The 14,812-nt window shown below is 40.3% G+C and overlaps 1 protein-coding gene across 1 annotated transcript; it reads left to right on the top strand.

Moving 5' to 3' along the window:
* The first annotated feature begins 8,566 nt into the window (after positions 1 to 8,566).
* On the top strand, positions 8,567 to 13,104 carry LOC112711556 (heat stress transcription factor A-5). The gene is made up of 3 exons (XM_025764236.3): positions 8,567 to 9,109; positions 10,039 to 10,342; positions 11,588 to 13,104. Exons 2-3 carry the CDS (start codon positions 10,106 to 10,108, stop codon positions 12,788 to 12,790), a joined length of 1,440 nt encoding a protein of 479 aa, XP_025620021.1. The 5' UTR covers positions 8,567 to 9,109; positions 10,039 to 10,105; the 3' UTR covers positions 12,791 to 13,104.
* The last annotated feature ends 1,708 nt before the right edge of the window (positions 13,105 to 14,812 follow it).

The raw sequence follows: 14,812 nt of genomic DNA, 5'->3' as shown, positions 1-14,812 counted from the left end.
TTGTTCTTATGTATTTTCAACGGTGGAGTTTCTACACACCATAGATTAAGGTGTGGAGCTCTGTTGTACCTCGAGTATTAATGCAATTACTATTGTTCTTCTATTCAATTCGGCTTATTCTTGTTCTAAGATATCACTTGTTCCTCAACTTGATGAATGTGATGATCCGTGACACTCATCATCATTCTCATTTATGAACGTGTGCCTGACAACCACCTCCGTTCTACCTTAGATTGAGTGGATATCTCTTGGATCCCTTAATCGGAATCTTCGTGGTATAAGCTAGAATTGATGGCGGCATTCAAGAGAATCCGGAAGGTCTAAACCTTGTTTGTGATATTCTGAGTAGGATTCAAGGATTGAATGACTATGACGAGCTTCAAACTCGCAATTGTGGGGCGTTAGTGACAGACGTAAAAGAATCACTGGATTCTATTCCGACATGATCGAGAACCGACAGCTGAATAGCCGTGCTGTGACAGAGCACCTTGAATATTTTCACTGAGAGGATGAGAGGTAGCCACTGACAACGGTGAAACCGTACATACAGCTTGCCATGGAAAGGAGTAAGAAGGATTGGATGAAGACAGTAGGAAAACAGAGAGACGGAAGGGACAAAGCATCTCCATACGCTTATCTGAAATTCTCACCAATGAATTACATAAGTATCTCTATCTTTATTTTATGCTTTATTCATAAATCATTCATAACCATTTGAATCTGTCTGACTGAGATTTACAAGATGACCATAGCTTGCTTCATACCAACAATCTCCGTGGGATCGACTCTTACTCGCGTAAGGTTTATTACTTGGACGACCCAGTGCACTTGCTGGTTAGTTGTGCGAAGTTGTGATAAAGAGTTGAGATTGCAATTGAGCGTACCATGTTGATGGCGCCATTGATGATCACAATTTCGTGCACCAATCAGGACAAGTCAAATTCCTCATAGTAGGAATAGACTACTTCACAAAATGAATCGAGGAAGAACCCCTAGCCATTGCCACAGCTCAAAGAAGTCAGAAATTTCTATATAGAAACATCATCACAAGGTTCGGAGTTCCATACTCTATCACTATAGACAATGGTACCCAGTTCACAGACGCAGGCTTCAGAAAACTAGCGGCCGATCTGAATATAAAACAACAATTCACCTCTGTTGAGCACCCCCAAGCCAATGGGAAAGCTGAAGCTGCAAACAAAGATATATTAGCAGGGTTAAAACGGAGATTACAGGATGCAAAGGGAGCCTGGGCTGAAGAGCTCCCGTAAGTCCTATGGGCATATCGAACGACTTCACATTCCACGACAAAGGAGTCACCTTTCCGATTAGCTTACGAAATGGAGGCAATGATCCCAGTGGGGGTCGAAGAAGGATCACCCAAAGTAATCCATTTTAGCGAAAAAGCCAACTCCCAACTTTAAAGGGAAGAGCTCGACTTACTTCCAGAAATCCGAGAAAAAGCTCGGATAAGGGAAGAGGCGCTGAAACGACGAATGGCCTCCAGATACAACCGAAAAGTAATACATAGCGGGCCTTTGCTGAAAACGACCTTATCCTAATCCAAAACGATATAGGAACAACTCGATTTGGAGAAGGAAAGCTGGCAGCAAATTAGAAAGGACCCTTCCGAGTCATAGAAGTACTGGGAAAGGGTTACTACAGGCTTTCCGAACTCGACGGGCGAAAGCTTCCTAGATCATGACACGCCTGCAACCTAAGAAGGTACTATAGCTAGGGATGATAAAAGATCTTGGACAAGGCACACTCTTTTTCCTGAAAAAGGTTTTTTAACGAGGTGCCCCGCCAAGACCTACAAATCACCCGACTTAGGAAATTAACTCCTCATGTATATTTGCATTTTCTTTTAATAAAATTTATTCAGATTCTCTACAAACGCTCAAGTCGTATTATTCTGAAAACATTCATCGCCCGATTGTAAAGCTACAGATCGACAGAAAGTGAAAACCGAATTCACTGCGCGATCACGATAAAAAACGAGTGCTAAAAAGCCAAATTCTACAAAATCGCCATAGATGAAAACAGAATAATGCAAGAAGTTATAGAAAGTGATCCATAGAAAGGACCTGACGAGGTCCTAATAAAATGGATTACTATAAAATAACTTAAAGACTGGCCGGCACAAAAAGTCGGACCAGCCACAACAACCCAAGTTATAAGTAAAGCCCTGGAAAGAGGTCTGGCCAACCCTATAAAAGAGGATTACTATAACTTCAAAGAGCCCGACATGAGGAAGTCGGACTCCTACAAAAAAGTTACAAAAGATAATCCCTGAAAGAGACCTAAACAAGGTCCAAGAAAGAGGATTATCAAGTAACTCGACAGGGCCCGACGTGACAAAGTCGGCCTGGAAAGATAAAGTTACAAAAGATAAATCCCTAAAAGAGGCCTGAAAAAGGTCCAAGAAAGAGGATTATCAAGTAACTCGACAAGGCCCGACGTGACAAAGTCGGCCCGAAAAGATAAAGTTACAAAAGATAAATCCCTGAAAGAGACCTGAACAAGGTCCAAGAAAGAGGATTATCAAGTAACTCGACAGAGCCCGACGTGACAAAGTCGGCCCGGAAAGATAAAGTTACAAAAGATAAATCCCTGAAAGAGACCTGAACAAGGTCCAAGAAAGAGGATTATCAAGTAACTCGACAGGGCTCGACGTGACAAAGTCGGCCCGGAAAGATAAAGTTACAAAAGATAAATCCCTGAAAAAGACCTGAACAAGGTCCAAGAAAGAGGATTATCAAGTAAGTCGACAAAGCCCGACATGACGAAGTCGGTCCAAGATACAAAGCTACAAAGGTAATCCCTGAAAGAGCCCTGAACAAAGTCCAAGAAAGAGGATTACCGAGTAAATTGACAGGAACCGACACGATAAAACTACCCATGGAAGAGACCTTAAGTAAGGTCCAAAAAAGAAGGGCTACAAACAAAAACCAAGTTGAAAAATCGGCAATCTCAGTATCACGATAAACAACAGTTTAAGATTGATGAGAGCAGCGTCAGGCCAAAGAATCAAGTTGATCATGTCAGACAAAAACCTACGAAGGTGTCAAGACGAGTGCAAAGCAGACAGGATATAAAAACTACTAAGTTATGATAATAGCAAGCTTCAGAGGCCACCCAAATCAGCCCAGGAAGCTCGAAAGTCACTTTGTTTTTCAAAACAAAGTTGCTAAACAAGCAACAGAAGTATCAACAGTCAAACAAAACACCATTTACAAAATAAAAGAGTTCAAAGCCTACAGGCCGGGCTATACACAAATACATCAGAAATAATCAAAGAGAGTCCAAAGGTTTCCCAGTAGCAGCATCCCGGGGTGAAGGAGGACGAGTCTGAAGAGGCACTGCATCTACTGTCCCATCATCCCGATTCAGGATCTGGACATCAGGATCGGACTCAGGCTGAACGACTTCGGCTGCCTGAGAAGAAGAGGGCGGCACAACGGAGACTTTGGTAGAAGAAACAGGAGGAGGCTCAACATCATCGTCATCAGGGTCCTCGGGAACGATTTTGCCATCCTTCACAACATTATCCAAGCTAAACAAGGCAAGGTCAGCCTCCGGGGCAATAACCTGAACCTGTTTCTTCAGGTTCTCATAGGCAGTAGTTACGCTGCCCACAAGATGACCCTGGAGCTCAGAATAATCAACCCAGACCGACTCTAGCTCCCCCCGAAGATGCATCACTTCTCGGTAGGACGTGACATAGCTTTCTTTGTGCTTCAAAGCTACATCCTCAGCCAATCGCACAGAGGCCGCCAGGGCAAGAGAGCTGGCCTTCTCCCCTTCCAGCTCCTTCTTCAGTTTAGTCACCTCCGCTTCAAACTCCTCCTTGAGACCCTTTATCCGATCAAATTCTCGCTTAGCTTCCTCCATAAAAGCTTTGGTAGTATGCAGAGGTAGATTTTGGGCAGTACGATACAAAGCAGCTCCCATATGAGCTATCTTGACACTACTCCGAGTTATAAAATCCAAGTGATGAAGGAGAGATACATCATCCATTGAAAGAGCACCATAAGGTGCGATCTGCTGGTCCACAAAACCAATAGGATCAAAATCTGAGGCATCTAGATTGAAAGGTTCAACAGTTCGAGGTCTTTTTGGAAGAGGAGCAGCCGAAGAAGAAACCACAGTAGCAGTAGAAGATTGAGGGGGATCCACTAAACGGACCCAAGGTGTAGGGATCATTCTCCTCGGGCCAGGAGAGCTCGACACGGATGGCTTCAAAGGAGCTTGGGAAGTTCGTTCCCCATCAGCCCGGGCCGAGATGTTTTGAGCCGCAGTAGCTTTCCTCGCCTTCTTGAAGGCCTTCATTGCATCATTATTCTTGGCCATCTCTGCAAAATGAAAAACAACAATTTATCATGCCAGGAAAAAAGCAGGAGAAAAACAAGATAACAAGATATATCAAGGCAGTACCCAAAGCAGTTCGAATAAGGGACGGATCTCTCAAAGACTTTTTAGTATCCAAGTGAGGAGGTTCTCCCCAAATATCCTCCAAAACACTCACAAAGGACTGCTCGACCTCGCTCAACAGCTCCCGAGTATATCGGGATACCACTACATTCCTCTGCCACTCTAAGGGAAAGCAGGGCTCATTATTTTCATCCAGAAAGAAAGGTCGGGCTCCTTCAACAGCCCGGACATTAAAGAAATAGTTCTTAAAATCCCGGAAAGATTCGTCATACATGGAAAAAACCTTGTGCCCCTGGGCAGACCTAAAAGAAATCCAAGAAGCTTTCTTCTTGGTAGTCCCAGGTTTGGTCAACACAAAAAAATACAAAAAAAGAGTTTGAGAAGGCATAACACCAAATTCTTGACAAACAAGCTGAAAAATCTTGATGAAGCCCCATGAATTCGGATGGAGCTGCGAAGGGACTACATTACAAGACCATAACACGTCAGTTTTAAAAGAAGTAAAAGGAAAGGTGATGTTCATTTGGCTAAAAAAGAAGTCATAAGCATAGAAGAAGGGACGCTCCCCTTGGATTAGGACTGGGAAGCAAACTCTATCGCCAGAATTAGGTGCTACCAACTCATAATTGCCCTCCTGATCTGCACTGCTACAGACACGATGATGCTTTCTAAGCGTCGCACAAAATTCTGAATCGACTAAAGAAACACATAGCAAGACAAGAGAGTCCAGCCAATCGGACATCCCTTCGGGAACCTCAGAAGACGCCTCGACAATATTTTCTCAGGAAGACATGGCCAACTAATCCTACAAAGCAAGAAAAAAGATTGGGTTACTAAAAAGGTAAAGACATCCCAGACGAAATCAAAATAACTCAGACAGTACGTTCCAGCGCGGTACAGACAAAAAAGGAAAACCCCATGACACAACCTAGAATCCACGGGCATCCTTTGGAGGCAATCAGGGAATAAAAATTTAGGAAAATCCACATGACTAATGTCTCAGCAAAAAACCCTTTCAAGAAAAAACTAACGTCTCAGCAGGAACCCTTTCCAAGAAAAACAAACGTGAAGAAGATCAAAAAAGCCATCAAAAGGAGCAAACTTCCTCAAAACAAACAAAGTTCAGCAAAACAGGAGTGGCATACGAAGCCCTAAAAAAGCAAAATCAAGAGAAAACACCCAGAAGCATACATAAAGGCAATAAGAAGACCAGAAGGCATGCATCACAGTGATAAACCGAGCGTGATAATATACAAAGATCCAAGCTTTTCAGCATGCACTCAGTCAGAATTTCAAAAAAATAGAAACGGAACAGAGACGTTCCACATTCAAAAAAGGAGAACTCTACAAAAAGAAATCAACAAAATGCTCGAGTTCGGCTTCACCAAAGAAGGATCGAAGTCCTAAAACTAAAGACTCGACCTCAAAAAGGAAGACCGAGCTCGAGCAGGGGCACTGTTCATACCCTGGGTCGAGCTGTCCGACCCGGGATGTTCTACAGACAAAGCGACCGACGTCTTCAGGTCAGGACAACCCGACCTCTTCTCAAAGAGCTTAGCTAAGTCACAGGAAAGCCCAAACAAAGGGCCCAAATAGAGGAACACGTCCCAAATCCAAGGGCAGCCCAAGCCCGTAGAGATAAGGGCAGTTCCCTTGAAGATAAGAGGACCCCAGTCAAAGATAAGATAAAGATAAGATAAGATAAACTAACTTATCTCATCTAAAGAGGACACTCTACACCATTATAAATACACTAGAGCACCCAGGTATAACTCATACTCTGATTCTACTTAATACCTGCTTAATACCCTTGCTAACTTAAGCATCGGAGTCCCTTGTAGGTACCCCCTCCCTTCGGGGACGAAGGATCAGCACCATCACCAAGTCGGACACAACAGCACCGACCAGCACAGAAGATCTCGTCCGACCCACTGTTTCAGATAACCATCGGAACAGTACCCTATCATACGCTTTTTCCAAATCAATAAACACCATATGTAGATCCCTTTTATTACTACGATACCTCTCCATCATCCTTCTTAATAGGTATATCGCTTCAGTGGTAGATCTTCCTGGCATAAATCCAAATTGGTTCTCTATTACTTGTGTCTCTTTTCTCAACCTCTGTTCTATCACCCTTTCCCACAACTTCATAGTATGACTCATAAGCTTAATCCCTCTATAGTTTTCGCAATTTTGTGTATCCCCCTTATTCTTGTAGATAGGTACCAAGGTGCTCTTTCTCCACTCATTAAAAAGTTTGGTTAACCAGTTGATGCCTTTTTCTTCAAGACCCTTCCAAACCTCAATCGGGATATTATCAGGTCCTACTGCCCTGCCATTTTTCATCTGCTTTAGAGCCTCTTTTACCTCGAAGTCTCGAATTCTTCGATAGTAGTCAAAGTTTTGATCTTCTTCCCTTGTGCATAATCGACCAAGGCTCGGAAGAGTCTTCTGTCCCTCATTAAATAACTCGTAAAAGTAGCTCTTCCACCTTTCATTAATCTTCTCCTCTTGAGCCAATACCTCTCCATCCTTATCCTTTATGCACTTAACCTGATCCAAATCTCTCGTTCTTCTTTCCCGGCTCTTTGCGATTCTATATATACCTTTTTCTCCTTCTTTCGTGCCCAAAGACTGGTAGAGACCCTCATATGCTCTTGTTCTTGCTTCACTTACAGCCACTTTTGTCTCTTTCTTAGCCGCCTTATATTTTTCCCACTTATCTGCATTGCGGCATAAAGACCACTCTTTAAAGTATTCCCTTTTTATCTTTATCTTTTCTTGTATACTCGCATTCCACCACCAGGACTCCTTGTCTCTTGGTCCTATTCCTTTAGATTCACCAAAACTTTCTTTTGCTGTTCTTCTGATAACTTCTGCCATCTCCCTCCACATCTCTTCCGCGCTTCCATTTCCCATCCCACTTTGCCTCTTCTCCTACCCGTCTTAGGAATCTTCTTTGTTCCTCACCTTTCATCCGCCACCACCTCGTCCTTGGGTTCTTCGTATGATGTCTTTTCCTCAACTTTTGCTCAACGCGAAAATCCATGACGAACACCCTATGTTGTGTTGTCAAACTCTCTCCCGAGATAATTTTACAGTTAATGAAAAATTTCCGGTCGACTCTCCTCAACAAGAAGAAGTCGATTTGAGAGCTTGTCATGCCACTCTTATAGGTTATAAGATGTTCGTCTCTCTTTTTAAAACATGTATTTGCGATGAGAAGATCAAAGGTTGAGGAAAAGTCCAAAATAGTTTTACCCTCGGCATTGATCACCCCGAAACCATGGCCTCCATGAATACTCCCATATCCAGTTACTTCTCTCCCAACATGGCCATTTAAATCTCCTCCTAAGAAAATCTTATCTCACAAAGGTATGCCTTGAACCAAACTCTCTAGATCCTCCCAAAACCTTATCTTCTGTTGTTTGTCCGAACCCACTTACAGTGCATAGGCGCTAATCACATGGAAAGAACCTCCCTCCACCACAAGTTTGATAGAGATGATCCGATCTCCCACCCTCTTGACATCCACTACGTCCTTCTTCCACTGCTTATCCACAATTATTCCAACCCCATTCATATTCTTCATCTTTCCTGTATACCAAAGTTTGAAACCAGAAGTATCCAACTCCCTAGCCTTTGCACCAACCCATTTCGTTTCTTGTAGGCACATAATGTTAATCTTCCTCCTTGTTATGGTGTCTACCACCTCTATGGACTTTCCTGTTAGAGTGCCTATGTTCCGTGTCCCAAATCTCAACCTTCTATCGCTTCGACCTTTACCTTTTACTTTGTGAACTAGCTTATTTACCCTCGTCCATTCACGAAAACGCGAGAACCCTTGCTCATTTAACACTATATCCGGGCACCGATGCAGCGGCTCTTGCTTTGACACCGTACTCGAGTCATACGGCGCGTTGCTTCCGGGCAACGACCTAACTTTAGCGCAATAATGTCTTTGATTTATGTCATGAGGGTTCAGCTATATTTTTATGTTGATTGCCGAAGATCTAATACAACCCTCCTCCTTTATCCGAGTTTGGAACCGGCTATGTACCGCAAGTGTAACATAAGCGGAGTTAAAAATCAACTTTTATATAATAGAATAAAAAATTAATTTTTGTTTTCTCGAAATTCCAAAATCTAGTTGGTGTGTATTTTCAATTTTGGCAGCTTCTTTGGCAAAACAAAACAACTACCATCCGCACGCCAATTTTGTGCAGAAGTCAATTTCTCTCTCTCTCTCTCTCTCTCTCTCTAAAACACAGATCAGAAAAAGAAGACCACCCCATCCCTTTCTCTCTGGGTCTCACTCGCTCACATAAAACCCTAATACCCTTCTCAGAGCAGCCACCACTCATCAGCCACCATCCCAAACTCATCACCCAAACAGTCAAGGAGGTCGCCGAACCCTTCTCCTCATCGTGAGTGCCGTGATCGACCGTGGAAAGGTCTGCTCGGCCCTCTTCTCATCGTTCGTCTCCTCCTTGCCGTTGCACGAAGGTCCGCGCCGAGCTCGTGGCGTCGCCGTTGGTGGGTCAGTCGGTGGTCGTCTCTTCAAGCTTTCTGTCTCTCCGAGCTCGTTTCGTGTTCGAGCTCTCTCTCAGCTCTCTTTGTCCGAGCTCACTTCCTTTCTCCGTCGCCGCCGTCACTTCCTCCCTCGCCGCGGGTAAGCATTCCTGTTCCAATTTATTTTTGCTTGTTTTGAGTTGATTCTGTGATTCAATTTGTTAATAACTCTGATTGTGTGATTCTGAGTTGCTGGGTTTTATGATTCTGAGTTTGGATTTTTTGCTTAGTTTTTCTGTTTTTGGATTTTCGACTTTTGGATGCTGAGTTTTCTTGAATACTATGGATAACCGTAAATTTGTCAAGCCCTTGAAGTTGATGCTGGAAAATTTTGAATCCAAGGATAATTTTGATGATGATACTGTTGTTGATCAACAAAGTAATATTTTTGAGTTGTGGAAGATGGTTAAGGATAGGCTTGCATTGCGATTATTGATTGATCTTTGTGACAAAGCTGGATTGGACCCTCCACCGTGTTTCATGTCCCCACAGAACTTAAGATGATGATTTTGGAGTGTCTTCCTAGTGTTGTTGTGGCTAGGGTGACTTGCTTGTGTAGTGAACTGCGATACCTGTCTGGGAATAATGACCTCTGGAAGAAGAAGTTTGAGGAGGAGTTTGGGGAAGCTGGGAGTAGAGTAAAGTTCTTTAAGGATTATTTTTTGCTTTACACTGGGAATCAAAGAAGAGATCGTTGCAACTGGTTTTTTATGCATTATTCCCAGCAAGGAGAGATCTTAATCCTTTTGGAAATTTTTTTTGTGAAGTTTTACTGATAAAATATGGACAAGTTATTATGTGAAATTACAAAATTTTGAATTTTATTAGTTTAGAAATCATTGAATTTGGATGTTTGAAATTGTATATTGAATTTTTAATAATTTTATTGTATATTTAACTAAACCGGTTCGACTACGGTTAGACCATTGAGCCAATGAACCCGTCACTTGACCGGTTCAATGACCGGTTTGGTTCTCGCAACCTCGCTAAACTGTCCCGATTTGATTACGTTTGGAACTGGAATTGCAGGTCTTCTTTCTTTCCAATTATTCTCTAATTACTTTGAGAAGGAGAGGATTTTCTAGAAGGATCTGGAATGGAGGGAGGAGCACCGCAATCCACCGGAGGAGGAGCAGGAGGTGGACCGGCGCCGTTCTTGTTGAAGACTTATGACATGGTTGACGATTCCGCCACCGATGACATCGTTTCTTGGAACAGCTCCACCAACAACAGCTTTGTTGTTTGGAACCCGCCAGAGTTTGCGCGCCTTCTTCTACCTACCTATTTCAAGCATAACAACTTTTCTAGCTTCATCCGCCAGCTTAATACCTATGTGAGTTGTTGTTCCTTCGATTCACAAGTATATATAGAGTTGGTGCTTATACTTATTTTGTAATTGTGTTCTGTTTGCTGGCTATAATTCAATTTTATGTTACCTTTGATGGTGCGATGAAATTGAATGGAAAATTTGATTGTGTATGATGACATCAATGATCATTATTGTGGTGAAATCAACGAAGAGTTTAGGTTTGGATCTGAAATGAAGTTTATCTGCAACTTGGACTTGGTCAAGATTTAATACATTGATGGTGTTGAAACAGTAGAATAAAATATGCTCGTTAGTTTAAATTACAGATGATGCTCGAAGATACGGTTGGTCAATGGTAGTGTTGCTTTCTCGTTGTTTGATCCTTGGGTATGGAGTGTGAATTTAATAGTTTTAGAGCTCAGAAGGAAAGATTTTGGTTAGGTTAGGGTTTGGATCGCGTCAAGGATTGTGATCGGTCTTCAGCAAGTCTAATACATACACTAATAAAGTACACTAGTGTTTTCCCATTAGGGAGAGGAAAATAGGAAGAATGTTGCTTTTGGTTTCACACAGATATGAAACCAAATGTGTTCAGATGTTAATCCTGGACTTTGATGTTGTATTATTGGCAAAGCATGCATGTTGGATGCATCTTATTTCTTTGCAGTTGTTAGAATGTTAGAATTTAGGGTTCTTGGTGTTGTAGGAGTATGGTGATGTTACCACCCTTTATGGCTAGACTTATATACTAAAAACAATCATAGTACAAGTAGCAACCAGCTAGAAACAGCAGCTACTAAGGAAGATTACTACGGTGAAATACTGTCAATGTTTGGTTTTCTACTTTTCTTCAGGGGTACAAATAAGAACTAGCTTGGTTGTCTTCTACAAGTGAAGCAAATGTGTTGGGTTTTAGGAATCAACAAAGCTCAATAAATAGTTATGGGTAAGTTATTTAATAATGACTTGATGATAGGCATGTTTGATATTTGAATCTGAATTTTGATATGCTCCTCAAAGACTCATCTATTTGTTCCATTAGTAGGTATCCATTTTTTTTCTAATAAGAGCTATTTGTTAGCTCTTCCTGCTTAGTGTTTCAAACAGATTGGAAGAGAAGATACAATTGAATTGATTTTTAAAAGCTCTGCTCATTGACCCATTTCCCCTCTCACATTGATTTCTGTTTTTAAGGGGGAAACTGGTCAACTTGTTTTTTATAGTTTAATTTTGTTTTGGTTTATTCATTCATGTGTGTTCATTGGTCAGGGATTTCACAAAATACATCCTGAACGGTGGGAGTTTGCTAATGATGATTTTATGAAAGACCAAAAGCATCTTCTTAAGAATATCCACCGCCGGAAACCCATTCACAGTCATAGTCATCCTCCCGGCTCTGTTGTGGATCCAGAAAGGGCAGCATTTGAGGAAGAAATTGAAAAACTTAACCGTGAGAAATCTTCCATTGAATCTAATATTTTCAGCTTTAAACAACATCAATCAACAGCGAAGCTTCATCTAGAAGAGTTTCAGCAGCGATTAGATGGTATGGAGAAGAGGCAGAAACATTTGCTGAACATTTTCGAGAAGGCTCTTCAGAATCCTACTTTTGTTGAACAGTTTTCCCGGAAAATTGAGTCCATGGATTTATCAGCATATAACAAGAAAAGACGATTGCCTCAAGTTGATGACATGCAACCTGTTGTAGAAAGTAGTTTTGTGGACAATCCTAACAATTTTAGAATGGAATTTGGGAACGTTTTCCATCAAGATTTCTCGAACAAACTCAGACTGGAATTGTCACCAGCTGTGTCAGATATGAACTTAGTGTCACGTAGCACACAAAGTTCAAATGAAGATGGGGAAAGTCCACAGAAGAAAATATCTGAAGGTGAACAAACAGGAACCCAGACAAGAACATCTGTTCCTTTTGCACCGGAAACATTGGAGCTTGCTGATACCGGGGCATCTTTTACTTTCAAGATGGATTCATGTTTATCACAAAGAGCGACAAATTCTGAGAGCCCAAAACTGTGTACGTTGGAGCCAAGTAGTGAAGAAGGTGACAGTCACATATCCTGCCAACTTACTTTGGCATCGTGCCCGTTTAAGGTCAATAGAAATCCATACTCAGCAAAAGCATCCCAAATAGATTCTCAAGAAATTGGCAAGCTGGCAGAGCCTAGGTTTCATTCCAACAGTAAAGAATCCGACAGTGGAGTTTTCTCAAACCGAAACCAAGCTAATGATGCAACCAATTTGGCTTCTTCACTGGAAACTCCAAGTAACAACCAAGTTACTCAGCCAAACAGGGTAAATGATGTGTTTTGGGAACAGTTCCTTACTGAAAGACCAGGCTGCTCAGACAATGAAGAGGCAATATCCAATTACAGAGGAAACCCATGCGATGAGCAAGATGAAGGAAGGTTGAATGCAAGGAATGTTAAGAACATGGATCAGCTTACACTTTAAGCATGCTGTAATTTAGCACTCGTTATAGTAATAGTATGTAACATTTGCCTGATTATTCCATACCATATACATACATAGTTTGACACTTGACATCAATTTGTGTGATGTCGCAGGAGACTGAAATTGTTAGGTATACAATGTTTGGCCTGAAAAATATAGAATTTGTGATTGCTTTGGAGATTGGTGCATGCAATGTAATCTAGCTGCTTGGCGGCGGTGCTGTATATTGAGTAGGAATTAGTGTAAACTAAATGGGGTGTTGTCCCTGACATTATTGTTTATGCATAGATAATAAAAGTAACTTTGTCGGAAAACACGATCTATAATACCCTTCTGATTGTCTGATTTGTTTCTATTTTTCTTTATTTAGTTGTTACGGCTTGGTGGAGGAAATACGAAAAATATTTACGAGACTTTGAAGAAAGAATTGCTTTTTGTTGGTGAATTTCGTCAAACTAACGTTACATTACGAAATGGCTTGGGGAGCTAACATAAATTGAAATTTCGAAACATTTTCTGAAAATGATCAAAATTCAAGATGCAAAAAGAAAATAAATGCTCTCTACCCTAAACAGTGAGTTTCCTCTGTCCTTGGTAATTGGTATCAGTAATAAATAATATCTATTTGTGTTAGTATATATTAAAATTAATTACTAATATAAAATATATATTATAAATAAATTAAATTATATGTATATTTATATACAAATATATAGTGATGGATTTTCTATGTAAAAAATATTTGTAATGAATGTCATTAATAATTCAAACTTTAACTGTGACTCAATTTAACACTTGTTTGCAATTTTTACCTATTTTTTAATGTGACAAAAAGTAAATGGTGGCATATCATAATATTTACTTTTTATATATATACGTGGACACGTGATCAATCACAAAAAAAAATATTATTGTATAATTATATTATATCCATGAAATAAACTAAAATAAAATAAAATAATTTATTTCAAAATTTATTTCTCACGTCATTGAACTCCTTGACTTTATATTTTTGTAATTAGATTATATTTATTTGCTATATTTTCAAAATATAAATCAGCAACAAATATATATAGTTAGTCAAAGTCAACTACGTATCTATATGGTCATCTATATAAGCTTTGGGATTATTAGAAGTTGAATTAGAAAATGGGGTTATTAGGATTACTATGCAGTGTTGTGGTATTGGGAACAATGATGATATAAGTCTATGGTTCAGTTATTCCTGAAGCTACATGGAAAGAAAGAAATAGGGTTAAGTATAATTTTAGTTTATAAAATAGAGGTTGAAAATTTTTTGTTTTTGATTTTTTTTTATCTATAAAATGATTTTGAAGGTTTAACTTAATTTTAAAATCATTTTGCAGACGAAAATAACTTTCTCCCTTCTTCTCCAAAATTAACTAGAAATAGAGGTGCAGAAACACAAATAAAAACAGAAATAGAATCAACAACAATAAAACAACAATAACCAGAAGAAGAAAAAGAAGAACAACAATAATAATAGAATCAGAACAACAATAAAGCAGAAAAAAAATAAAAACAGGTAGAAAGAAGAAAGCAGAAGCAAAAACAACAACAATGAAACAACAACAACTAGACACAGAATAACAACAACAATGAATCATATATACAGTTAACCATTTCTTAAAATTCACTAACAAAAAATCAACATCCAACTAAACTAATCCAGAATCAAACCAAAAACAGAAATTGAAAGCAAAATGATAACCTGGATAATGAAAATAGAAAATAAAAAATATTCTTCTTCTTCTTCAATGAATTCAGAAATAAAAACAGAAGAAATAGAAGTGAAATAGCATCGTCTTCATCTTCAATCGAATCAAAAGCGTAAAACAAGTTCTCCATGGGCTCAAGTTGTCCGCGGCACCCAGCCCAAATCCATCGCCGAGACTCCGCAATCGCCGCCGCCGCCATAATCTGCCTCTTCCTCCTCCCTTGCCGCCAGTGTCGCATCAGTCCAGCTGCCTCCTTCAGATTTCTCGTCACCAAAGGGCAAAG

Source organism: Arachis hypogaea, chromosome 9 (genome assembly GCF_003086295.3).
Source record: "Arachis hypogaea cultivar Tifrunner chromosome 9, arahy.Tifrunner.gnm2.J5K5, whole genome shotgun sequence".
NCBI classification, from domain to species: domain Eukaryota; kingdom Viridiplantae; phylum Streptophyta; class Magnoliopsida; order Fabales; family Fabaceae; genus Arachis; species Arachis hypogaea.
The sequence above is the reverse complement of the archived record's forward strand: the minus strand, read 5'-3'. Positions and strand labels throughout refer to the sequence as shown.

Coding starts and splice junctions, on each gene's coding strand:
- LOC112711556 (XM_025764236.3), top strand. CDS start 10,106: ATGGAGGGAGGAGCACCGCAATCCACCGGAGGAGGAGCAGGAGGTGGA. Junction 10,343..11,587: donor TCCGCCAGCTTAATACCTAT/GTGAGTTGTTGT, acceptor TTCATTGGTCAG/GGATTTCACAAAATACATCC.